The sequence below is a fragment of the Eptatretus burgeri genome, chromosome 6 (assembly GCF_056783735.1).
Source record: "Eptatretus burgeri isolate ZD-2024b chromosome 6, Ebu_testis_v1, whole genome shotgun sequence".
Taxonomy (NCBI): Eukaryota; Metazoa; Chordata; class Myxini; order Myxiniformes; family Myxinidae; genus Eptatretus; species Eptatretus burgeri.
In genome coordinates this window covers 5,604,543-5,632,042 of record NC_140966.1, presented here as the reverse complement: position 1 = coordinate 5,632,042, position 27,500 = coordinate 5,604,543, and the positions used below count along the sequence as shown (strand labels likewise).

At 41.5% G+C, this 27,500-nt stretch overlaps 1 protein-coding gene across 4 annotated transcripts in view; it reads left to right on the top strand.

Moving 5' to 3' along the window:
- The window catches only part of LOC147024172 (tyrosine-protein kinase receptor Tie-1-like), a 145,113-nt gene that overhangs the window by 90,202 nt on the left and 27,411 nt on the right, over positions 1-27,500 (top strand). For all 4 annotated transcript variants that reach the window (XM_085883826.1, XM_085883827.1, XM_085883825.1 and 1 more), the window contains exons 15-18: positions 219-468; positions 16,445-16,555; positions 23,160-23,350; positions 25,185-25,298. In XM_085883826.1, the coding sequence (XP_085739952.1) occupies positions 219-468; positions 16,445-16,555; positions 23,160-23,350; positions 25,185-25,298 (666 nt within the window). The remainder of the gene's footprint in view (positions 1-218; positions 469-16,444; positions 16,556-23,159; positions 23,351-25,184; positions 25,299-27,500) is intronic.

The following is a 27,500-nucleotide window of genomic DNA, read 5'->3' as shown; positions in this document are numbered from 1 at the left end:
AGGAGTCGGTTATCGTGTGCTGATAAAATGGCCAGATTCTAAACTAAACTCCTGCTCTAATCAGTTGGGAGCACTGCCTTAGCCTCATATCCTCACCCCAAAAATGATGCAAACCGGCACAGTCAAGTGCTGCATGCACATGACCGTGATCCTTCTGATTGTCATCATAGAAACACTAAAATTGGTATATGCAATCATGCGTGCTTGTTGGTGTGCAGGGGTCGGAGCCAGTCCTTCGTTTCCACCCAACAAGGCTGTCATTGGCAAGACGCTCTCACTCACGTCATGCATCCTCCCAGGGCACTGCGCAGTACCAAGCTGAGCCTCCAAGCCCGACCTATCCAGCCCTTGCTTGGCACGACATCTCCTTCCGGGAGGTCATTGGCCAAGGAAACTTCGGCCAGGTGGCACGTGCAACCATCACCTGTGGAGGCCGCAAGTTCGATGCAGCCGTGAAGATGCTTAAAGGTGCTTATGAAAGTGCCATTTGGCTGGCGGGAGATTTGGCTGAGCTTGCAGGGGCTAAAAGGTTTTTCGAAAATGTATTTTTTTTTGTATGCCTTGTCGAGGCTCGTGTGAGAGCGAACACACAACGCACAGCAAGGGGGACATGAGACAAGAGGGGAGGGAGTGGGAAGGACAAAAGGGTATACCCTTTTGTCCCAGAGATCATGAGAATGTCTGGTCATCCTCGAGGCAGAATGGCACCAAGGCTGATGTTTTGGGGTTCAGGAAAATGATCACTCATTGCTTTATTCCAGCGGCCATTCGGATGGCAGCCTGAATTCAAAGGGCTGAGGAACATTTACGATCTGAAGTTTGATAGGAGTTCAAAGAGACATCTGGACATTATCTTCACACACATTCCATTTAAGCTAGACTACTGCTTCCAGTCAGACTTTCAGACACCAAAATGCAATTATTTCTCGATAGGAATCCATTAATAAGCTAAATAGAATAAAAGATGATTCCATTCTACTGAATTAATTAAAGATTATTGAATTAAAGATTATTTAAACAAAATTGAGCGATGACAAAAAAAGCATTTTTTTTTTCCGACCGCCATCTCACCGTGACTGCGTTATTTTTTTCAGACCGCCATTTGACCTTGACCTTTAACCCAGAGGTGGAGATATAAATTAAGCATAAATGTGACTTGCTCTAGGGTATCGAGAGAGGGCAATTTCATTCGTATCGGACAAACCTTTGTCGAGTTATGGTGAAAATGTTAAAATGTCTATAATTGAGTCATGACATTAAAAATTAGGTCAAGGTCAAATAAATTATGCCAACCCTGCATACTTTTTAATTCCCACTATTGATGCAAAATATTATTGTGGAAGTCCCTGCCGGATCAGAGATACAGCTTGGACATTAGTAGAAAAAAGGGAGAAAACCTAAATGGTGGTTTAGTGCTCTGAAGGGTCTAAGACCTTGACCTTTAAGTTGGAGGTGTATGATGTAAATTAAGTTCAAATGCAACCTGTATTAACTATGAGGCTTGCTAGAGAGGGAAATTTCATTCCGATCGGACAAACCTTGATTGAGTTTTGTTCGGACAAAATTGAGTTTTGAGACAAAATGTTAAAATCTTCTAATTTGGTCATGACCTTAAGAATTAGGGCAAGGTCATAAAATTGTCAAACCCATGTCCTTTATATTCACATTATTGATGCAAAATTTAATTGCGAAAGTCCCAGCTGGTTTTGAGATACAGCTTGGAAATTTCGGAAAATTGAGAATGCAGAAAGAAATGATAAAAACCTAACTGGTGGTTTAGTTCTCCTGGGGGTGTCAGAAACTCTCAGGTACCATTAAAAATTGGGAGCAATCATTGTAGAAATAAGCCCTACAACAGGTATAAGCCTCGCGGCTATCCTAGAGAGTATAGAGGTAGGCTTTACTATTTTTAGATCCTCGAGGAGGATCTCTCAGTCTTACTCACGTTGTTGTTCTTGTGGACTTTTTTTGTTTCACAGCCTACAGTTTTCATCGAAACTTCCTGAAACCTGGCGTATATATGTAAAAATACCCTGCGCAGACAGTAACCATCTCCGATTTTGAAAATTCCTCCTAGAAAAGAAGTTATGACGTCAAAATATCTCCGCTAATGGAAATCGCCTAAAAATTATCTCCGAAGCTAGGCAAGCTTTTTGGTTTCTGTTTGCGGGAATCGAACAGGGCATTAGCAGAGATGAATTACCGCACATATGATGCATCACTGTGATGTCATATCAATTTTTATGAGGTCATTCCTATTTTTTGCCATTTTTTTGTTTTTTGTTTCATTTGTTTCACAGCCTACAGTTTTCATCGAAACTAACTGAAACTTGGCATATATATGTAAAAATACCCTGTGCAGACAGTAACCATCTCCGATTTTGAACATTCCTCCTAGAAAAGAAGTTATGACGTCAAAATATCTCCGCTAATGGAAATCGCCGAAAAAATTATCTCCGAAGCTAGGCAAGCTTTTTGGATTCTGTTTGCGGGAATCAAACAGGGCATTAGCAGAGATGAATTACCGCACATATGATACATCACTATGACGTCATATCAACTTTTATGACGTCATTCCTATTTTTTGACATTTTTTGTTTCACAACCCAGAGTTTTCATCGGATCTTCGTGAAACTTGCCATGTATATGCAAAAAGCCCACGCGCAGGCAGTAACCATCTCCGATTTTGGAAATTCTTCCTAGAAAAAAAGTTGACGTCATAATATCGCCGCTAATGGAAATCGCCTATACCATTATCTCCGAAACAAGGCAAGCTGTTTGAATTTTGTTTGCGGGAATCAAGCTGGGCATGAGCACAGATAATAATTTATCACAAAACTGATACATCACAATGACGTCATATTCGTTTTTATGACGTCATCATTAAGAGGACGAGGATCTTAGCTCATTTGAGCTTGTTTAATGTGATTTGTTGTGGTTTGATTGTGCTTTTATCACTTTCCACTCTTGCATACTGCTCCCTTTACGGTCTAGAGCCGTGTCGTAATCTGTCTTTCTTGCTTTTGCTCTCACATTTTCATTCCCCTTGAGGTGGATGACCCATGGTTTATCTTTTCTCTTCTCTCTTCTCTCTTCTTTAGCATAACAATGCACAATGGGAACCAGACACATGATTGCAGCTTCTTTTTTCTTTCCAGCAGAGGGCAGACATTGCCGCAACGTGATGTCATTTGTTTGAAATCACACGAGCAGCTTACTCTGCTTATTACCCTTGTCAAAGGAAAAGGTATTGCATTTGGGTCCGTTTGTTCATTTGTTTGTCTGTGTTTGTTTGTTTGTCTGCATAGAACTTTGTTTTTCTCTTCAGTCGCTTGTTGGATTGAGACGAAATTCTCACCATTGGTGCGACTGCTCGTGTAGAATGTTTTCATGATAATTATGATGTCATAGGTCACATGGTGTGGCAACCATGTTGGAAAAAGGGGGAAAAATTTGGACCTCTGTATCTCTGAAACCACACCAGTATGAAATTTTTTGAGGGTCATCTAGGGATAAAACGGTTCACAAAAAACATTTGATAACATCATCGATCACGTGATTCGGCAGCCAAATTGTTTTTTGTTTTTTTTAAGCTTCAAAAATCTTCTTCTCTGAAATGGCGAAACAGATCGAGGTAAATGTTTACACATATGACCACCGGTCCATGAGGAACAAAAGGTTCACAATATGACATTATAGGTCACATGCTTTGACAGCTGTGTTGGATTTACACTAAAACATAAATCTCCAGAACAGCTGGACAGATCGAGGGGAAACTTCACAGAAATGTTTCTCAAGGCATGTATGTATGAGGTTGTTAAGGAATAATTGATGTCACATGGTTCGGCAGCCATATTGGCTTTAAGAAAAATATTAAACAATTTTTTTTCTGGAACCGCTTGATCAATTAATCAATGTGAAACTTCACAATTGTGATGGGGAACACATGGTTTCAATTTCAACTTAATCGGATACATGGCCCGGCAGCCAGAATTATTTAATTTGTTGATGTGGGTTTTTTTTTTTTTTTTTTTAAATAAGGCTCACTTGGCTGTGCCTGGATGGGTTTGAGAGTAGAGGAGTTGCAGCTGAAATGCGAATCCTATCCAGGTTCCTCCTGATGTCTTCATCTTTGCTTTTTGCTTGTTCGGGTTCCTTCTGATTACTCCAATGCAGGACTGTACCTATTTGGTCTTCCATTTGATCTGAATTTAATTTATCTTAATCCCAGTCTGGAATTTAATTGTTTTATAGCTTATAGAATAAAATAATTGTTTTCTCAAGGCCAATAACAGTGCTTACAAGAGCACTCTAAATAAGAAAGAACCCGTTTTTACTCTCTAAGAGTTTCAGTCTGAGAAATCTATGGCACTCATCACATCCTGACAGCCGTTTGGATGCTATCAATTCCAGGGATTGCCAATGTTTCAGCATGCTACAGATAGGATGCTGGAAAATATTGTGGTCCATTCGAATCAATTCCTACCAAAAAGCATCTTGTCACTGATCTGGAGTTTGAACTATAACTAATATCGTTGTAATGCATCCTACCTCATGTCTTACATCTGGTTCGTAGGATTATTTATCAGGTCAGGTAAATGAGCTTGCTGATCTGCATTATGGAGAATGGTCTCTTACTTAAGGTATAGCTATCCCGAAGAGATGAAGCAAAGTTCGCCAACAGGACAATTTCAGTACCAATAACACAAAGCAAAAGGGTTAACAAAACTATCATTGACTTGATTCCTGTGTTACTATTCGTAAATAGGTGTAGGTTTGTTTGACTATCATAACTAGGGAGTTCATAGAACACCATATCCCAAGCAGTGTTCAAAGTATAGCCTTCAATTATAATAAAATAATGAATTTAAAGATCGTTAAAAACTAACTTCCAGAAGTGTAGCGCTCCTGAAGCAGTCTTATACATCACTCTTTATACACTGTATTAAGACGACGTAGCGTCACAGTTTAGGAGATGGAGGCTTTATTGATACCCTTTCACATGTCACACCCTGTCATGCTATATATCCGATATGTAGCATGGTTCTTGGAAGTATTATAAAGGCGATTTGTGTTCTGCAGTGTTCAAGTATACATAATTCAATTTAAAGTAGAGCTGCCACTTTATAACTCATGGCAGTGATGACCAGGTATGAAGCCATCCTGCTTTGATACAACCCCGCTTTGTTCGGATTGCTGACCCATGACTTCCTCTTTATTCAAATGAATTCAAAATGGGATTTAAAAAACTTAAATTCGAATCAAATGGAAGACCAAATGCTGCATTGGAGTCATCAGAAGGAACTGGAATAAGCAAAAGGCAAAGATAGAGTCATTCGGAGGAACCTGGATAGGATTCGGGCCAGTTGTATAAAATTCCCTCATCCTGAAGGAAAGATTCCCCTTAAGGTACACTGTGATTCCTTGGCAAAGGATTTCCTTGAGGACTGTTGTATAAACAAGCTTTGGAAATACTCAAGTAAGGATTTCCTTAAGGGTGATGAAATCCTTAGGAGCCTTTGCTATGCCAGGCAACCAATCAGACTTGAGATAGGAAGAGGCGTCTTAAAGCAGGATGGTAGTGAAGCAATCTACAAACTGGCGTCAGGAAGAGACAAGCACTAGTGGAGGCTTTTCTCAAGCACAAGAGAGACAATACATTGTATAGTTGCATGATGTGTGTTGTTGAAGTACTTTTATGTTTAATTACAATACTGTAACTATAAATAGTGTATAATTTTTAAGAATCTCTCGATTTGGGTAAGACCGAGGTTGAAAGGGTAAACTGGGACTACCCTGAGTCAAACGAGATTCCACACGTGTCTCCATGATGTGGGATTGACAAACTATGGACCCAGTAACACACCACATTCAATCTACTTATGTTTGCAGTTGACCCTTTTTCCTGGGGTCATTGTCGGTATCAATTGAATTGATATCTAAATAACCTGATCACGAAGTAATAAATGTTCACACCATGAAAGTACCACGACACAAGCAGCATGGACTAACAACTCGTTCAACTAGCTGCACCTGATGTACCTGCACCAAAACACACCTTTACGTCTGCTCAGTTATCACATGTTAAATACCCTCGCTGGTTGAGATGGTCTCTGAAAACACGTTCGCGACATCTTCCTGACCAATTTCCATGAATATGACCATTTGGACACTCAAAGGTTGATGTTTAAAGAAAGGTGTTGGGGAGATGGTGCTTCCTTAAGTTTAAGAAAGCTTTCAAGGAAAAACTTAAGGAATATTCGAATATGCAATGATCCTCAAATTGAGGATGTCCTAAAGGGGAAACTTGAGGAAATATAGTATTTAAGTAAATCCTCAAATCTTTCATTAAGAATGATTTATGCAAATGAACCTTGGGTTTCAGCTGCTGCTCCTCTACCCTCAAACTCATCCAGGCACAGCAAAGTGAGCCTTATTCAAAAACAAATATTTATATTAAAAAAAAAATCAAAAAGAACCCAGATTCAAACAATTAAATATTTCTGGCTGCCAGACTCATGCGTCCGATCAGGTTGAAATATAAAACATATATTCCCCATGACTTCGAGTTCATAATTGTGAAGTTTCCCATCGATCGATGAAGCGGTTCAAGAGAAAATAGATTTTCAAAGATTTCTGTTCATTCCAATATGGCTGCCAGACCATGTGATCTATGAATTATTTGTGAACACCCTGGTATTCCAAGGTTTGGGGAACGTGTGTGGTTTCCCCTCGATTTGTCAAGCTGTTCTGGAGAAGATTTTTAAAAGTATATTATTCTAAAAATTATTGCTACCAGACCATGCGACCTATGACATGAAATTTACACCCTATATTCCCCAAGGCTAGTAGATCATGTGCATGAAGTTTTGGATCAATCAAGCCAGCCGTTCTGGAGAAAAAGGTTTTTTAAAGCTTTTTATGTTCAATCTAATATGGCTGCCAAAACATATGACTAATGACATCAGCAATTTTTTTTCTCATGAACATTTAGTTGCTAGACAACCGTCAAAAATTTTCATACTGATCGGATAAAGCATTCGACGTATCAAATTATGACGTCATAATGAAGGCACCGATGTCATGGTTAGGTTCGATCTGTCAGGTCAGGTTCGATCTGTGACCTGCTACAGGTACCATGTAAACCTGTACTAACCTGTTCCATGGTCGGGTTGTCGGCGACTAAACCGTCTCCCCCACCAGGTTTTCTGGTGAGGAGGGTGTTTGGATATGGACACCCAGCAGGATTAAAAACAAAACCTGTCAAAGGGCGGAGGAGCTCCTTGTGAGCCAACGGCCATCCATATCTAGTGCCCAACTGTGTCTGCGGACGTCCTCCTGCAGTTGGGTCACTTCTTATTAGGAGGTTGGTGGCAGGATTTGCACTCCGGCCACCGTAAAACCCTTCATTCCGCAAAACGCAAAAACGCAAAAAAATCTGAAAATCCACTCCGTGGGAGTACCTCCTGTGCAGCTTCCCTTCGCAGGGCAGCTCACCGGATGACGGGATTGGGGCAAAGCCTTCGGGACCCCCAATCTTTGATAGGAGGGAAACCACGGGGTAACATCCCTGGGTCAGATTGCGGGAGAGTGTGTCGGAGTGGTGCTGAGGTGTCGTCCACCAGACGGCGGTCTCCTTGGGTTAACCTGAGGCGGTCCCTTCGGGTGGGTGCCTGGAATGTCCTATCCCTAAGAGAGGATGATCACCTGTCTGTTATCATCTGAGCTCAAGCGTTTGGACATCGGGATTGCAGCTCTCTCTGAGGTTCGGAGACCGGATTGCGGCAAGATAATGGTGGGTGGTTACACCTACTATTGGTCTGGTCGCTCTGATGGTTACCATACCCAAGGAGTTGCTGAAGCTGTGTCCAATAAGCTGACCCCAATGATAATTGAGGTAACACCGGTCAATGAGCGTATTATGAGATTAAGGATTCGTCACTCCTTAGGTGTCATTTCCCTGGTCTCTGTTTATGCTCCAACTGAGGCGAGTGATCTCACCGTGAAGGATGCATTCTACGCCACACTCGAGTCTGTGTTTGATCAGTGCCCCAGACGAGATACACTTCTAGTCTTGGGGGATTTCAATGCATCGACTGGAACTGATAGGGACGGTTATGGGGTGTGTGTTGGTCCCCATGGGTCAGGAACTATGAACCAGAATAGCACTAAGTTCCTTGACTTTGCAAGAAGTCATGGACTTAGGGTGGCTGGTTCATGGTTTCAGCGCCCACAAGCTCATCGCTGGACTTGGTATTCCAACGCTGGTGGTGTGGCAAAGGAGATTGACCATGTCCTCATTGACAGTCGTTGGAGGATGATCCAGAACTGCAGGGTCTACCGGAGTGCCCAGTTCCTCAATACTGACCACAGGCTTGTTGTAGCAACTCTAAAGCTGCACCTTAAATCCTGGAGAATGGTACCATCCCAGCTGAGGCTGGATGTTGCCAAGCTCAGGGATGAGAGAGTAGCTGAAGAGTTTGCGAACAGGCTGAGTGGACACTTGGGGGGTCTGGGTGCTTTGGGGGGTCCTGAAGAGTTGTGGAGCGCCTTCAAGACCACCGTCCTTGATGTTGCCGGTGGATGCCTTGGAGCTCACCGCAGGGCAAAGAAGAATTTTGTCTCTCAAGGGACACTGGATACCATTGACCAGAGTCGCAGGGCCAGGCTGAATGGCAGAGCTGAGCTGTTCAGGGAGCTGAGGCGTAAAACTGTACGTGCACTGAGGGTGGACAAGGAGGCCTATGTGCGAGGAATCTGTGAGGGGGTAGAGCATCACCTGTGGACAGGTGATTCTCGTCCCGCTTACAGGGGAATTCGCGCATTACGTTCATCCAAGCCCATCCCTCGGAGCACTACAGTTCGAGCAGAGAGTGGTAGGCTCTTGACAGAGGAGTCTGAAGTGAAGGCCCGCTGGGCTGGTTACTTTGAGCGGTTGTACCAGGCTGATCCCCCAACTGTCGAGTTGGACGTCAAGGGTGTTACAATCCCTGTTGCTGACCCTCAAATCAACTGTGGTCCACCTACGCTTGTGGAAACACGGGCTGCGGTGAACCAGTTAAAAGGGGGCAAAGCTCCAGGGATCTGTGGCATCCATGCCGAACATCTCAAGGCTGGTGGAAATGCTGCACTCGTGTCGTTGCATGCAGTTTTGTGCTCTGCCTGGAACACAGGCATCATCCCAACTGACTGGAAGAGGGGCCTTGTTGTCCCTCTCTGGAAAGGGAAGGGTGATCGCCAAGACTGCAACAACTACCGAGGGGTGACGCTGCTCTCAGTGCCGGGCAAGGTCTTTGCTCGGATAATTCTCGATAGGTTTCGCCACCATCTGCTTGAGCACCAGCGTCCAGAGCAGTCAGGCTTTACACCAAAGAGGTCAACGATTGACCGTATCCTTGCACTTCGTGTCCTCACCGAACGCAGACGAGAGTTTCGGCAGGTGCTGCTTGCAGCCTATGTTGATCTCTGTAAAGCGTTCGATTCAGTGAATCGGGATGTCCTCTGGAGGATTCTTGGTCTTCGTGGGGTGCCACCAAAACTGATCGATCTGATGCCTGAACTCTACTCTGGTACTGAGAGTGCTGTGAAGTGTGGTGGTACCATCTCTGACTTATTTCCAGTTGTTACTGGAGTTCGTCAGGGATGTGTACTTGCCCCCACACTTTTCAGCACTTGTATGGACTGGATTCTAGGGAGGATGTCGGAGAGATCAAGTTGCGGTGCGTCATTTGGGAATGTCAAGATCTCGGACCTTGACTTTGCAGATGATGCAGTCATCTTTGTGGAGACTTTAGACATCCTCTTGGGGGCCCTCGAGGTGCTGAATGAGGAGTCGGAGCCGTTGGGATTACGGGTTTATTGGGTCAAAACTAAGATCCAGGCTTTCGGTGACATCTTGGATGCTGCTGTCCTGTCTGTGTCTGTTTGTGGTGAGGATGTTGAGGTCGTGGAGAGATTCACTTACCTTGGCAGTGATATTCATGTCTCTGCTGGCTGCGAGTCAGAGGTCAATAGAAGTCTGGGTCGGGCCTGGGGAGTCATGGATTCACTAGATCATGGGGTGTGGCGCTGCCGGTACCTGTGCGGGAGGACGAAAGTCCGAGTCTTCAGGTCCTTGGTACTTCCAGTCTTGCTCTATGGGTGCGAGACTTGGACTCTGACCAAGGATCTGAGACGAAGACTTAATTCCTTTGGTACCAGGTCTCTTCGGAGAATCCTTGGCTATCGCTGGTCGGATTTTGTGTCCAACGAGCGGTTGCTGAGAGAGACTTGGATGAGATTTGTTACCTGCATAGTCCGTGAGCGTCAGTTGCAGCTGTATGGACATGTGGCTCGTTTTCCTGACTCTGATCCTGCTCACCAAATTCTCTCAGCGAGGGAGTCTCATGAGTGGAGGAGGCCAGTGGGTCGACCACGTGCCTCATAGTTGCAACAGGTTGACCATCATCTCAAGGAGATGGGGATGGGCCTAGCATCTGCCTGGGGGATGGCCAGACGGAGGCCCCTGGAGTACCAGCGGAAAGTGGACGCAGCGACGTGCTGTTCTGGCACATGCTCCCATACCTGACCTGACCTGATGTCATGGTTAACAATACTTATCCCCCACGTGGAGTGTTTGACACGTGCCAAGTTTCATTTTTTTTTCCATGGAGCGGTTTCGGCGATAGAGGTCCAAAGTTTTTCCTTTTTTACAACATGGCTGCCACACCACGTGACCTATGATGTCATAATTATCAATAAAAATTACACATGAGTAGTTGCTCCTGTGGTGAAAATTCTGCATCAATCACTCAAGTGGTTGCAGAGAAAATGAATTTAAAAGGGAAGTAGAACGCATCTGAAAATGCAAAGCCTGTCATCTTCATATTCAGACTTCTTCTTCCCGATTGTAAACGGTACCTTTGACCTTTTGAGCTTTTTACCAAATTCTTAATCTGCCTTCTCCATATTCTCATAATAAAGCTTTGTTGATAATTTGATGACAAAATCTCAAATGATAATTAAAATTTCAGGTCAATCGGATGAAAATTGACTATTTTATGTGATGCTGACTTTTGACCTTTTGACCAAATTATTAATTTGCCTTCTCCATTATCTCATAATAAAGCTTTGTTGATAATTTGATGACGAAATCTCAAATGATAATTAAAATTTCAGGTCAATTAGATGAAAATTGACTATTTTATGTGATGCTGACTTTTGAGCTTTTTACAAATTTATTAATTTTCCTTCTCCATATTCTCATAATAAAGCTTTGTTGATAATTTGATGACAAAATCTCAAATGATAATTAAAATTTCAGGTCAATTGGATGAAAATTGACTATTTTATGTGATTCTGACTTTGACCTATTGACCAAATTATTAATTTGCCTTCTCCATATTCTCATAATAAAGCTTTGTTGGTAATTTGATGACAAAATCTCAAATGATAATTAAAATTTCAGGTCAATCGGATGAAAATTGACTATTTTATGTGATGCTGACTTTTGAGCTTTTTACCAAATTCTTAATTTGCCTTCTCCATATTCTCATAATAAAACTTTTTTGATAATTTGATGACAAAATCTCAAATGATAATTAAAATTTCAGATCAATCAGATGAAAATTGACTATTTTATGTGATGCTGACTTTGACCTTTTGACCAAATTATTAATTTGCCTTCTCCATTTTCTCATAATAAAGCTTTTTTGATAATTTGATGACAAAATCTCAAATGATAATTAAAATTTCAGGTTAATTGGATGAAAATTGACTATTTTATGTGATGCTGACTTTTGAGCTTTTTACCAAATTCTTAATTTGCCTTCTCCATATTCTCATAATAAAGCTTTGTTGATAATTTGATGACAAAATCTCAAATGATAATTAAAATTTCAGGTCAATCAGATGAAAATTGACTATTTTATGTGATGCTGACTTTTGACCTTTTGTCCAAATTATTAATTTGCCTTCTCCATGTTCTCATAATAAAGCTTTGTTGATAATTTGATGACGAAATCTCAAATGATAATTAAAATTTCAGGTCAATTGGTTGAAAATTGACTATTTTATGTGATGCTGACTTTTGAGCTTTTGACCAAATTATTAATTTGCCTTCTCCATGTTCTCGTAATAAAGCTTTGTTGATTTATAATTTGATGACGAAATCTCTAATGATAATTAAAATTTCAAGTCAATCGGATGAAAATTGACTTTTATGTGATGCTGACTTTGACCTTTTGACCAAATTATTAATTTGCCTTCTCCATATTCTCATAATAAAGCTTTGTTGATAATTTGATGACAAAATCTCAAATGATAATTAAAATTTCAGGTCAATCGGATGAAAATTGACTATTTTATGTGATGCTGACTTTTGACTTTTCGACCAAATTATTAATTTGCCTTCTCCATATTCTCTTAATAAAACTTCATTGAAAATTTGATGACAAAAGCTGAAATGGTAAAAAAAAAAAAAGTTTCGGCCCACACAGACACAGACACAGAAGTGATTGCAAAACTGAATGGGGGATGGGTTGATAAACCCGAAAAATCACGGTGGAACTGATAAATAAAAGTGTAGAAGAATAATCAGAAGAAAAACAACAGGTTACCCAGCCTGAAAGGCTTGGTACCCTTATAAAGGTTTTGAAGAGGTTTAAAGGTGTATAAATAAATTGTGGGTTTTTCCACCATTTTCTGCAGTGTCTGTTACAAAACCCTCTCTAACTCATTACATTAGTTCTTCATGCCTGTTGTTTGTGTCCTTTAGAATATCTAAAAACAGTCAGTGTCCTGTTTGGAATGATTTTAAATTTTGTTTGACTGCCAAGCAGAGAGAGAGAGAGAGAGAGAGAGAGAGAGAGAGAGAGAGAGAGAGAGAGAGAGAGAGAGAGAGAGAGAGAGAGAGAGAGAGAGAGAGAGAGAGAGAGAATATTATCTCACTCCTCTCTGCACATGTCCAATTGGGACAACTTCAGGACGAAGATACGGTAAAACGAGACTTGTCTTCATATTCATGTTCCGATTCGTGTTCAAAATATAACATTCCATTTTAATAAGTTGTTCTCAGATCATAAACTGATAAGACGGACCGACGGACAGATTGATGGACATGAACCAATTGCTTAACCCCACTTTTTTCCACATACATAGGGTAATAAATACGAGTTCTCTTACAAGGCACTTCAACACAATAGGAAGCCATTCAGCCCTATGGTTGTCAATGTTCTATCCTTTACAAATATGATGTCAAGCAAATAAACAACACGTACTCTTTTTAACCCTGGTATGACTCAGCCAGGGCCAGGTTTGAACCTCTACCTGACCTAAGTCAGAGCAGATGTTCCAACCGTTACACCACCAAGTCCAGTCAATACCCTTGATCAACCCAACACTAAAGTGAACAAGTTACACAACGTAATGTGCATGCAACCCACATTATCACATCTCCGTACAATCGTCTGCACATCAAGATGTCTAAACAGAACACTGACGCATTTGCAAAGACAAATGGCTGACAGTAAAAAGAACATTATGGGCATAAGTAGTTGCTAATTCGAGAACAGAACAAGCGGTCCCAGTATGTGGCACAGGAGAATAAAAACAAGAAGAAAAATTGTTGATTTATCCGGTGTGAATGATGAAAAGGTGCTGACGTTTCGGGCCTTACCCTCTGTCGCAGTGAAAGGGTAATCCTCTTTTGCTTCGGCAAAGGGAAAAGCCTGAAATGTCAGCACCTTTTCATCTTTCAATGCGGATAAATCAACCATCTTCTTCTTTTTATTCATTGTGGGCATAACCGTGCAGCTAATTCAATGCTAGTCTATAATGGATAAATCAACCAATGTGATAAATACATCAATCACTAATGGATCAACGAAGCACTGTGCTACTGCTTGTACATGTCAATTGTGAATTAACTAAACTAGAAGCGCCCGCTCTCTACGGGAGCCGTCAAGGGGGTCATGTTATTATATTTATGCCTATTTTACTCCAAGGGGTCCCAGGATTACACACCCAAAAAATGGTTGCGATCGGTTCAGTCGTTTTTGCGGTACCTGGGAACAGACAGACGGATGGTGAATTATAGTAAAGATGCAATGCAATGTATATCTAAAGGAAAAAAATGTAATGAAATAAATAATGTTGACAGAGGAAATTACATCTTGTTAAGTAATCAGTTCGTGGTATGGGAATCAAATACTGTATGCCAAACCATTGCGAATTAGCAAATTTTGGGGGTCAAAAAAAAATCTAGGCTTATGGAGGACCAAGGTGACAAGGGTAGAAGGCAATGCACTGTCAACGGAACAGTGCGACAACAGGTCAATGGGACTCCATATGAAAACAGGAGAGAGGGAGAGAAGTGGGAAGGAAATATAGCAACCTGCACTAGATGAGGAGGGTTAGGAAAGGGTTAACAAGGATAAAAGGATCCCAGGTAGAGATGGAGGATTAATTATCTGAGTTGATGGTGTACTGCGGACTTGAAGCTCCTGCGGCAAGAATTGGATTTGATAGACAGGAAATGAAGCTCCACAAGCGGGACGTCAACAGCGTGTCTGGATTTTGGGAGTTTCACAAGGAATGGTTGCTGGAGGAACTTGTGTGACTTGGAGGGATTGTGTGAAGGGACAGAGGGATCAAACAGCAGAGGTAGCAAGATTGAGGAGATGCGGAAGAAAGCAGAGAGGCTGCCATCCTGTCTTGGAGAGAAAGCATGAGCAGGTCCTATGTTTCTGATTATTTGCAGCAGATACCAATGGTGTTGAGAACTTTGGTTCATATTTTAATTTTCACTCTTTTGCCGATGAATTGGCTTCATAATTTAATTTATTTTAATCTTCTCTCCTCCTTCTCCACTCCCCCTCCTCTTTTCTCTCCTGTTTATGGTATAATATTAACCCGGACTATGGGGGGAGGTGGAGTTAGTGATTGGTCAACTTAAAGTTTGTTTTCTCTTCACAAGTTAAAAATGTTATGCAGTATTTAGTTTTGTAGAATTTCATTATTTATTTATTTTTTCATTTTCTTTTTCCACATGTATATTTGTTTAATTATTTTACACTTTTACGCCAAGGCATTGCCACATATCAACTCTCATTGTTTGGTTGTCAATTCCTCTGGGCAACTGTGGGAAGATTTCTCCAATTAACTTTTCAAAACATCATTGTCATGTCTATAGTTCTTTTAACACAATGGAATTATCAAAACAATTGAAAGTTTTAGGAACTGGAGAGTTTAATATTCATGGTGCTGGCCTAAGGATCTTGAATGGAAGCTACTATGGGATCTTTTGGATGTCTACGAGTGAGTGTAAGCAAGTAGAACAGCCATTTTCACATTCTTTTTAAAGGAGGCTATACTTACTAATGCAATGCTTTGTTTGCAAAGCATTAGGACCTTATTTATTCCAAAATCTACCCCAGACTATACTATTACCTTATGAGAGGAGGAGATTGGTGCTGCCCAAGCAGTCTCCTTGGCTATTGGGAACAATCCTGGAGGGGTCGCCACTCCGACACAGGATACCAGCATGCTGGCACTCATTTTGCCGACCTCGGAAGGATGGCAGGCAGAGTCAACCTCACCTGGTATTAATTCAATAGCTGAGTGGGATTTGAACTCAGGACTCGAGGAACCAAAGCCCACCACCCCAACCATCAAGCCAGCACCAGGCATATTACCTTTTGGTTATCCTCTCAAACCACTTATCGTGTGTACAAAGCTATAATGTTGTCACTAACACTTGATAATACATCCTATTAAACTCATAAGGCTTATACACCGCTGGTAGGATGGGCTGGTAGGATGGCTTGGAGGTACACACACTCACCTCTAAATTCTCTAATCTGAGTTTGAATGTCGGCCCAGCTATAAACTGTCCTGCTGGTGTTTCACAGGTAGGGTAATTCATCAATATGTGTGTGCCGTCCATCAGATGGACATTAAACTGGGTGTTCTAACTGGAAGCATTAGTTGGTGGATGATAAAGGCCCACTGTGTCCTTCACGAAGAGCAGGTGAGCTATTACTGGAACCCTGAACAAATTACAAATTCCTGCCCTAACTATTGCTGGGAAGGCAACTGCAAACCACCCAGTGTAACCGTTACTCAGGAAGCTGCTTTGGTGGCACCAATGCTCTGTGAAGAGTATGGTACCACAGAGAGGGATCATCAGTTAATTATCCCAGGGTGTCCTTCTCGAAGCCGATATCCAGAACAAAATTCCTCCTCGAACCTACAGAGGGCATTGCCTCACCCTCAGCCAACGATGTTGTCCCACAGCCTTGTGCCGCGTACGAAAGAAGAAGACACACTGTAGTAGGAGCCAGAGTTTATTTTCTCGTTATTGTGAATAATATCAATTGTACATGAACTGTTAAAACACACAAACCTGCTGATATATGTGTAGAATCCATGAATTTCCTCCAAGCAGCTTTTCTACCTATTTTTGTAGACTTTGCATCCGAGGATGATCATCGAGATTTTGTGGGTGAGCTGGAGGTTCTTTGCAAGATTGGATGTCACGTGAATATCATCAACCTGATTGGAGCGTGTGAACACCGTGGTGAGATGCGTTTACTTGATCCTCCACCACGATACCGCAAGCCACATATGTGCGACTTGATGGACCAAGGTTGTCTTTTCACACCCGTCTGTTTGTCGAAAATCGAAGATATTTCAACCACAGTGCATTGGTTGTTCGCGCGCGTTATTACTTGGCGAGAAATTTTCTTCACCAACTATGTTGGTCTGTAGCATTTTTCTGTCTGTCTGTTTGTCACATGATTTTTGGCCACAGTTTTCAAGAAATCGTTCTGAAATTTTTTGTATATGTAGGTGACCGGTCCAGGATGGCGATGCTTAATTTTGGTGAAGATTCCGAATCCGGATCCGAGAAAGTTGTGGACTGATTGGGATAAAACTTGGTGGGCATGTTTTGTGTGTGTGTGTGACAAGGACTAATTGGTTCGATTTTGGTGAAGATCCGAATCAAGATCCGGATCTGATAAAAAAAATTTTAATTGATTCTTCACCACTGAGAGATACTGCCAAAAAACATGGATTCTGCAGAAACTCTGTGGACATGTTGGTTGTGTGACAAGGACAAATTGATTCGATTTTGGTGTAGATTTGAATCCGGATCCGGATACGAGAATTTTTTAAGTGATTCTTCACCATTGAGATGGGGCCAAAAACTGTGTATAGCATGATATTTCAAAAAGTTGTGGACGAGTTTTGACAAAACTAGGTTGGATGAGTTGGTTCGGTGAAAAGAACAATCCGATTCGATTTCGGTTTTGGTCCGGATTCAGATCCGAACTATCAGTGAGATACAAAATGTAAACTTCAGTCTGGCGGAGGTATCCGCTCAACCGATTGCCGTTCCTTTCGCCAAGTGTCATTCTGCGAGTAAATATTCATTCATCTGTCTGTATGTCAATTGTAGGTCATAATTTTATACCGATCTTAACAAAACTTCGCCACCTGGTAGAGTTCGTCGTAAGCAAGAAGCCTTTTGTTTTTGAGGTCAAAAGGTCAACATAAGCCAAAGCTCAAAAACTTTGTCAAATATCTAGAATCCTCAATTTTCATCCGATTGACGAGAAATTTGAAGAGGATTTGCACATAACGTCACTGAATTCAACCACCGATTATTTTTGAGGTCAACGTCGGCCAAAAGGTCAACATAGGCCAAAAGTTTGACAGAGGCAATATTTCTAAAATTGACAATTTTTCTTCCAATCGACTTGAAATTTGAAGAAGATTTGCATGTATGGTCATTGAATTCAACCACCAATTATTGTTAAGGTCAAATTTTTTTTATTGATTTCACAAGTATTGTGCTCTGCATGACGTCTTTCTTATTTGTTTGTTTGTTTGTTTGTCTGCAGGATATCTCAAAAAGTTATGGACGGATTCGGATGACATTTTGGTGAAGATTTTGATCCGGATCTGAATCCGATAATTTTTAACGTGATTCTTCACCATTGAGTGATCAGGCTAAAAACCATGCAGAGCACGATGTCTCAAAAAGTTGTTGACTGATTCAGACGAAACTTGGTGGACACGTCAGGTGTTTCAAAATGAAGAATCGATTCGATTTTGGTGAATATATGAATCCAGATCAGGATATGAGATTTTTTTTTAATTTCTAAGTGATTCTTCACCATTGAGAGATTGGGGCTAAAAACTATTTACGGCATGATATCTCAAAAGGTTGTGGAAGTGTTATGACAAAACTTGGTGGATGAGTTGGTTCGGTGACAAGAACCAGCTTACGATAAAATTTCGGTTCAGGTCCGGATCCGACATATCAATGGGATGCCTAATGTAAACTGTACAACCTGGTGGCGGTATGTGCTTGACTGAGTGCTGTTCATGTTAGTAAATGTGTTGGGTGATTATTTTAAATAGCGAAGTTATTTTTGGCTCTCTTGGAGCATAGTTCAGGTGAGGTATTGTCATCATGCGGAGTCCTTCAGTGAGTCATTCAGGATGTAAACACTCGGATCTTCTTCTCCGAAACTGCACACACAATTTTAATGAAACATGACCACAACCTTCATCAGCTGTGATATACAAAAGTTTGTTCACTCCATTGAAAAAAAAAAAAATCAGGGTCAAAGGGGGTTTTACAGGGGGTCAAAGTGAGTCCAGGTTTGACCCCGCCAAAATAGTATTTGCTTACTTCTCCAAAAATACACACACGATTTCGATGAAACTTGACCACAACCTTCATCACCCTTGATGCTAAAACTAATATTCCTATTTTCAGCACACTTTATAGAATGTCTGAGGACCAAGACCTCCTGATGCCTTGCAAATCCCACACACAAAAAAAAATTTGTTTATTAAGTGGGTCAATCTTAAGGTCAAAGGTCATTACGATTCAAGAATCGCTACTTTTGACTTGTTCTCAAAAACTATTCACCCGATTTAGTTGCAACTTGGTGGGAATCATCTCGGCATTGTGCTTTCACAAGTTTGTTCAAACCATTGGCTAATTTAGATATTTCGTGGATTATCCACGCCTGCAGTGGTTCCCTCCTCCTACCAGGTGAGTACAGGGGCATTGCCCGTATTTTTTTCTTTATAAAATTAGAACATCCAATTATTTCTTACTTTGATTGAGGGGAGGAGGGGACTGACAGATTGGGCTCGGATCAGCGTGTACCTGTTTGTATATTGGGAGTGTGTAAATGTTGGTGTGTTGGGAGTGTGGACCAATGTTGTGCCAGTTTGTGTATCAGATTTTGAGGAGCATAACATATTGTTATGGAAATCGTAATTTCTGTCTATCTAATAAAATAATTCTCTGTATTACCTTCGTTGTGATAATTGTATGAATAATTTGAATATTATGTAATTGTGCCTTGCAGGTTATTGAAGTGTTCAATGAGCAGTAGGTGGTATTTAATTTTGTAGTTCGTTCTTAGTTTATTCTCGACTTTTCCCCTAAACCTGAAGGTCGAAGACTCCTTTGAATATGTCTTTTCATATCCTGTCCCTATGGCTGGTTCGAACTCACCAAAGCTTGTGCAGGCCAACCAATTGCACGGTGTGTGGGTTTGAACAGAATCATTAAAGGGATTCCCCAACGACAGTTGGCAGTTGAGTTGGAGAGATACTGGTAGTGGAGATGGAGAGATATGTGGAGGACAGAGTCAAATATATTTGGGGAAAGTCATATAGAGTTGAGCATTGAGGCAGACACAGTGGTAAAATCGAGATAGAGGAAAGCAGTTGCATCCAGAATTTAGAATTGGATCATCTGAAAACCATGGAGACAGGAACACACTCTCAGCCTTGAACGGGGTTAAAAGCGGTGGTTTTTGGTTTGGCATCGAATTCCGCCACTCTTCACGAGTCTGTGGTTCAACTCCGTCATCTTATGCCGGCTGCTGATGCTTCCAGTACTCCCCTGGCAGGATCCACTGCATCAACATGCATGATGTAGCACTCTTGAGGCTCCTTCCTATTTCTCCGAGACTGTACCACCACCGCTGTAGTTTGTGTGCCTTGAATGCCTTAAGAGCTCTTTGGTCAACAACCCCCCCCCCCCCCAGGGCACAGGAAAGCTGGGATATAAATAAAGAAGAAATACAAATATATGACAAAATGGAGCATCAGGATTATGTTATACGTAATGTATTTGGTGGATCAATCTGAGCATTCACTGGAGAGAATATTATGAGTGGAACCACCAATAAATAGGCTCATAAGCCTGTGGGATGTCAATCGTGAACCTCCGCCATCTTCGAAGATGGATGGAGGTTACTGTTTTCACCCCTTTCTGTTTGTCTGTTTGTTTGTTTGTTTGTTTGTGAACAGTATTACGGAAAAACTCCTCGACGGATTTCGACGAAACTTGGTGGGGGGGTTAGGTATGGTCCAATGATCATGCCATTAAATTTTGGACTTGGTCCCCCCCCCAAAAAAAAAATTGTTAGAGAAATTATTATTTTTTTTTTTTTTGCATTTCTACATGTTTTAAGTGATTTCCAACCCCCCCCCCCCCAAAAAAAAATTGTTACCCCCCCAAAAAGAGAATTTTTTTGCATTTCTACATGTTTTAAGTGATTTCCAACCCCCCCCCAAAAAAAATTGTTACCCCCCCCCCAAAAAAGAGAATTTTTTTGCATTTCTACATGTTTTAAGTGATTTCCAACCCCCCCCCCAAAAAAGTTACCCCCCAAACATTGTTAGAGGAAAAAAAAAATTTCTTTTGCATTTCTACATGTTTTAAGTGATTTCCAACCCCCTCCCAAAAAAATTGTTACCCCCCCCCCAAAAAAATTGTTAGAGGAAAAGTTTTTTTGCATTTCTACATGTTTTAAGTGATTTCCAACCTCCCCCCCCCAAAAAAAAATTGTTAGAGAAAATTATTTTTGCATTTCTACATGTTTTAAGTGATTTCCAACCCCCAAAAATTGTTCCCCCCCCCCAAAAAAAATTGTTAGAAAAAAAAAAATTTTTTTTTTGCATTTCTACATGTTTTAAGAGATTTCCAACCCCCCTCCAAAAAAAAATTTAGAGAAAAAAATTTGTTTTTTTGCATTTCTACATGTTTTAAGTGATTCCAACCCCCCCCCCCCAAAAAAAATTGTTAGAGAAAAAAAATTTTGCAACTTTTTTTTTCAACAAAATTTCGATTTCTTTTTTTTGCATTTCTACATGTTTTAAGTGATTTCCAACCCCCCCCCCCCCCCCACAAAAGAAAATGGAGAAAAGAACTATAACTCTGTCAGCACTGTTGACATCATATTTAATGAATAAGATATAAGGTTCACTTGAGTGACCCAGCAGTATTGGCGGCGGAGGTTTTGCACTCTCCCGAGTGCTCCCCCTCTAGTTTCTCCTGTGAAGGAAATCCCAGCCCTCCTTGCACACCATACCTCCAGGAAAAGGAGTTGAGTTCAGTTTGTTGTGAAGGCTAAAATACTGACATCATCCCAAAGAGGCCGATGGTTTGTGTTTAGGGCATGCTTTGCGATGACAGATTGTTGTGGATAACCAAATGAAAAGGCCTACTTATGCTCATTGATCCAGACACTCAGAGAACTTCCTGTACATTCAGTGGATGAAATCAACAGGACGTTAATTGAGGTGTGCCAATTGCTTGAGGAAGCAAGAATAAGCTGATGTTTTGGACATTTAACCCTGCTCTTTTGCTCCAAAGGGTTAACACCTGAAACATCAACTTCTTCTTTCTTCCCTTGATGGTCGCCATACGTCAATCAATGTCCTGTTGAGGTCGATGCAGATAGACACTCGCCTTCACCTGCAAGACTAGTTCTTCATTCCTCAACTCATTCCCCTGCACATCTCGAGCAAGGGATGGAATGCATCACACCCCCGCATTCATCCTTCCCCTTGGTTGTGATATTTCCTTCCCCTTTGTCAATAAATTATTGGGAGTCTGCATTGGTTGATAAGTGACCCAAGTTACGGCCATCTTTATCACTCTCCCAATTGCTTTATGATGCACCTGCAAAGTACGGAAGAAAAACCAGCCATTCACTCTCCGCATCACTCCTCTGTAGCCGAGGATCACTTGTCTTGGTGGACTCTTTGTGCTGGGAAGAAGGGTCACAGGATATCCCCTTTTCCTTCCAGGCCTGTATCAGGTGTACTCGTATTAACTTCTTTTGACACCAGTTTCAGTTGATTAAATGAAGTGTGCCTTCACCTCCAGTGTATGTGATATGGCGTGCTAGTGAGCCATAGGTTGGGATGAAGAGAATTCCAGGTAGCGGTCATATGTGTTGGTTTTCTGGACACTCCATGTTCTTAAGGATCCACCAGGGCCCTTTGTGCACTCTCTGTCATCTCTTGATGGAGGGAAGGATGCAGCATGACAGGATGAACACGTGGGTGTGGTATCTTCTTCCCTTGCTCAGGATGTGCAGGAGAATACATTGGGGAGACGGTAAGATCTCTGGGTGTCTGGATCAATAAGCATAACTGGGCCTTCAGGTTTGGCAATCCACATTGATCTGTCATCGCAAGACATGCCCTAAACATAGACACTCGCACAGCTTTGGGATGATGTCATCATTTTAGGCCCCGGTCCAAACTGATCTCGATGCCTTTTCTTCGAAGCATGCTGCTCAAGAGAGCCTAAGGTTTCCGTCGCAGATCCCACGTGGAGAAACTATTGACATCCCACGGGCTAATGAGCCTTTTATTGGTAGTTCCACCAATCACATATAATATCCTCCTGAACCAATGCTCAGATTGATCCATCAAATACATCAGGTGATTATGCATGAAATATTCTTGGTGCTCCATTTTGCCAACCTTGGAAGGATGACAGGCTGAGTCAACCCCACCTGGTATTAATTCAACAGTCAAGCAGGATTTGAACTCAGGATCCTCGGAGCCCAAGCCTGCCACCCGAACAATAAAGCCAACAGCAGGCATCTAAATTTAATGATTGCAGACAATGTTCTGGCATTGTGGCATGATAATGCACAAACAGTACAAATAAATATTTCATGTGGGGGAGGGAGGCAGCTCAGGGGATCAGATGGGTGTGTACGTAGTGGGATGTTTGGAGGGAGAAAGATGATGAAAACATTTGTCATTACAGCTTACATTAAATATAGGTTTCCACTCCACCTTGCTAAATGTTCTACTGGCATTATGGCCATTACCCATATCAACAGGATACCTCTACCTTGCTATTGAGTATGCACGGCATGGAAACCTGTTGGAGTTTCTACGCAAGAGCAGAGTGCTGGACACTGATCCTGCATTTGCCAAACAAAACGGGACTGCCTGCACACTGAGCTCACAGCAGCTACTGCACTTTGCAGCGGATGTGGCATGTGGTATGCAGTACCTCAGTGAGAAGCAGGTGGGCTAAAGTTTCTCTCTCTCTCTCTCTCTCTCTCTCTCTCTCTCTCTCTCTCTCTCTCTCTCTCTCTCTCTCTCTCTCTCTCTCTCTCTCTCTCTCTCTCTCTCTCTCTCTCACTCTCTTTCTCTCACTCTCACTCCCTTTCTCTCACTCTCTCACTCTCTCTCTCTCGCCATCTCTCTCTCTCGCCATCTCTCTCTCTCTCTCGCCATCTCTCTCTCTCTCTCGCCATCTCTCTCTCTCTCGCCATCTCTCTCTCTCTCGCCATCTCTCTCTCTCTCTCTCTCTCTCTCTCTCTCTCTCTCTCTCTCTCTCTCTCTCTCTCTCTCTCTCTCTCTCTCTCTCTCTCTCTCTCTCTCTCTCTCTCTCTCTCTCTCTCTCTCTCTCTCTCTCTCTCTCTCTCTCTCTCTCTCTCTCTCTCTCTCTCTCTCTCTCTCTCTCTCTCTCTCTCTCTCTCTCTCTCTGCCATCTCTCTCTCTCTGTCTCTCTCTCTGTCTCTCTCTCTCTCTCTCTCTCTCTCTCTCTCTCTCTCTCTCTCTCTCTCTCTCTCTCTCTCTCTCTCCCTCTCTCTCTCTCTCTCTCTCTCTCTCGCCATCTCTCTCTCTCTCTCTCACCCTCTCTCTCTCTCTCTCCCTCTCTCACTCTCTCACTCCATCTCACACCCTCTCTTTATTTCGGTTCAGATTTCTCTCATTTGAATCTATCCTTCCATGTGAGTGCCTAATCCATTCAAATATCTTAATGAAATGCAACTGCTGTGAAACTCATCACCTTTTTGTGGACTTTCTTCTTTCTAAATTAGTCTCTATATTTTATTTATTTTATTGACAGAGTAAAAAAAAAAATTTTAAATTATGTTGCCAAAAATTATTCATTTTCCATCGTATTTTCCAGATGATAATCAGATTTATTGGAGCTTTAAAAGCTATATTACTATTCGATTGCTCTACACTAGGAATTAAATATTTCAAAGCCAAAAGTCCTTCAAACTGGAAGTTTAATCCGTTTTCCTCCGTCTCCTCATCCACTGATGTGCAATTTTCTCAATTGTGCATTACGTAAATTGTAGGCAATTATAATGGTCCTTGTTTTCTCTGCTGTGCCTCGAATCACTCTGATTCTCCACTGACTCTCAATTGTAATATCCCCTCATTTTATTTAACAATGTCAATTGTTTACTCACAAAACAATAGACGATCAAAACAGTGAGTTTTACCCTCATGCGATCCTTGTGAACCACAGGGAGGGGGTGTGTTGCAAATTTCTGTTTGGCGGGCAGGCAATGTGGCAAGGCCATGTAATTTGGGGAAGCGGGCTGAGAAGACAGGAAGAGATCGCATGGATTTGGGAGCATGTTATCTTTTCCACAGTGACCACTGCCCTCTTGCAATGCCCCTCATGCACCTGATGAGGTTAGACATTGGACGAGGTGTCTATTAATGGTAGCTATATCTGTGAATGTTCAGTTGCTACCTGCACAGCACCTACAGATTTGACTTCGTGTACACTATTCAGTTAGTTCATCACAAGGGCTGATCAAAAAATTTTGAGAATGGGATAATGTAATATTATGTACAACTGTTGAAATCTAGGTTGTTTTTTTTTTTTTTTTCCTTTTCTTTGCTCCAAAACTTTATGGTTTATCTGTACAATAACCTGAATGTCAATAACAAATAATTTGGGTCTATTATAATGTTTTATTATCAACCACAAGTGACTGCAATCAATTGATACCAATTTCAGAGTGTAAATGATTCACTTCTTTATAGTCTCACTGTCCTCTGTTCACACATCTTTCCTTATGTTCCTACTACCCATTTTTTTTTTCTGGCAGTTCATCCACAGGGACTTGGCTGCTCGTAACATATTGGTGGCAGAAGGCTACGTGGCTAAGATCGCAGACTTTGGCCTATCGCGAGGAGAGGAAGTATATGTCAAAAAGACCATGGTAAGTGAGAAATAAGAATGAAGATAAATAATTTTTAAAAGGTTCCAAAATAGACACATAATTATTTGTCATGGCATTATTTTCAGAAGTAGTCTTAAAATGCTGCATGAAGGAATCAGGAAAGAAACACGAGGAGTCGTCATGTTTTTTGGGGGGTTTTTTTTTTAATAGAGGTAAAGGCTCATGGAAAATCTGAATGACAAAGGGGAGAAGGTGAGGTTAGCAATTAATTGACAGCAGGACAGATGTACATTGACAGAGAGGGAATACTTAGAGACACACAACAAACTGAGAAGAGACTTTGTCAAGAGTCATTTGATATTGATTCATGGAGAACTAGAAAAGTTAATGGTGATACATGTGTATATATATATATATGCCTGGTGTTGGCTTAAAGGTTCAGGTGGTGGGCTTGGGATCCTTGGGTCCTGAGTTCAAATCCTGCTCAGCTGTTGAATTAATACTAGGTGGGGTTAACTTGACCTGTCATCCTTCCGAGGTCGGCAAAATGGGTGCTGGCATGCTGGTATCCCGTGTCGGAGTGGCTACCCGTCCAAGTTTGTGCCCAATAGCCAAGGAGACTGCTTAGGCAGCACCGATGCTCTGCACACAGTATGGTCCCAATGGATATATGTATATATATATATATATATATATATATATATATATATATATATATATATATATATATATTAGATAGAAAGATATACAGTGCCTTCAGAAAGTTTTCACATACCTCAACTTTTGTCACATTTTGTTGTGTTCCTGTTTGAATTGAAAATGGATTAAATTGTGATTGTTTTTTTTGTCACCAATCTTCACAAAATACCCCATAATGTGAAAAGGAAAACATGTTTCACAATTTTTTACAATTATTTAAAAATGAAAAGCTGAAATGTTTTGCGTTAATAATTATTCAACCCCTTTTCTCTGACGCATCAAAATGAGCTCAGGTGCATCCAATTTCAATTGATTGGACATGATTGAGAAAGAAACACTCCTTTCTCGATGAGGTCCCACAGTTGACGGTGCATGTCAGAGCAGAAACTCTACCATGATGTCCAAGGCACTGTCCGTAGAACTCCGAGATCGAATTGTGAGGAGGTATACTGTAGATATGGGGAAGGGTATATAACAATTTTGAGAGTGCTGAAAGCTCTCAAGAGCATATTGAGCTCCAGCATTAGGAAATGGAAAGAATATGGAACTACTCAGACTCTTCCTCGAGCTGGCTGTCCAACCAAACTGAACAACTGTGCACAAGGACCTTCGTCAGGGAGGTGACCAAGAACCTAAAGACCACTCTGACAGAGTTCCTTGGCTGAGATGGGAGAACCTGCCAGAAGTACAACAGTCTCTTCAGCACTTCAAACATCTAGGCTTTAAGGGAGAGAGGCCAGACAGAATCCACTCTTGAAAAAAAAGGCACATGACAGCACACCTGGAGTTTGTAAAAAGGCATGGGAAAATCTCTGAGAGCATGGCACAAAAGATTCTGTGGTCTGGTGAGATGAAAATTGAACTATTTGGGCTGAATGCAAAGTGCTACATCTGGCAGAAACAGAGCACATATCATCACTCATCTAACACCATCTGTATCGTGAAGCATGGTGGCGGCAGCATCATGCTATGGGGATGCTTTTCAGTTGCAGGGACTGGGAGACTTGTAAGAATAGAGGGAATAATTAATGGAGACAAATGCAGGCAAATCCTTGAGGAGAACCTGCTTCAGAGTGCAAAAGATCTCAGACTGCGGTGAATATTTACATTCCAGCAGCACAATGACCCCAAGCATACAGCCAAAGCAACACTGGAATGGCTTCAGAACAGGAATGTGAAAGTCCTTGAGTGGCCCAGCCAAAGCCAAGACTTGAATCCCATTGAGTTGATAATCTGTAGAAAAACGTGGATTGCTGTTCACCGACGCTCCCCATCCAACTTGACAGAGCTTGAGAAAATCTCCCAGAAAGAATGGGAGAAAATCGCCAAATTCAGATGTGAAAAGCTGATACAGACATACCCAAGATGACTCGAAGCTGTAATCGTGACCAAAGGCGCTTCTCCAAAGTATAGACTCAGGGGGTTGAATACTTATTGACGCAAGACATTTCAGCTTTTCATTTTCCATTAATTTGTAAACATTTCTAAAAACATGTTTTCACTTTGTCATTTTGGGGTATTTTGTGTAGATCAGTGACAAAA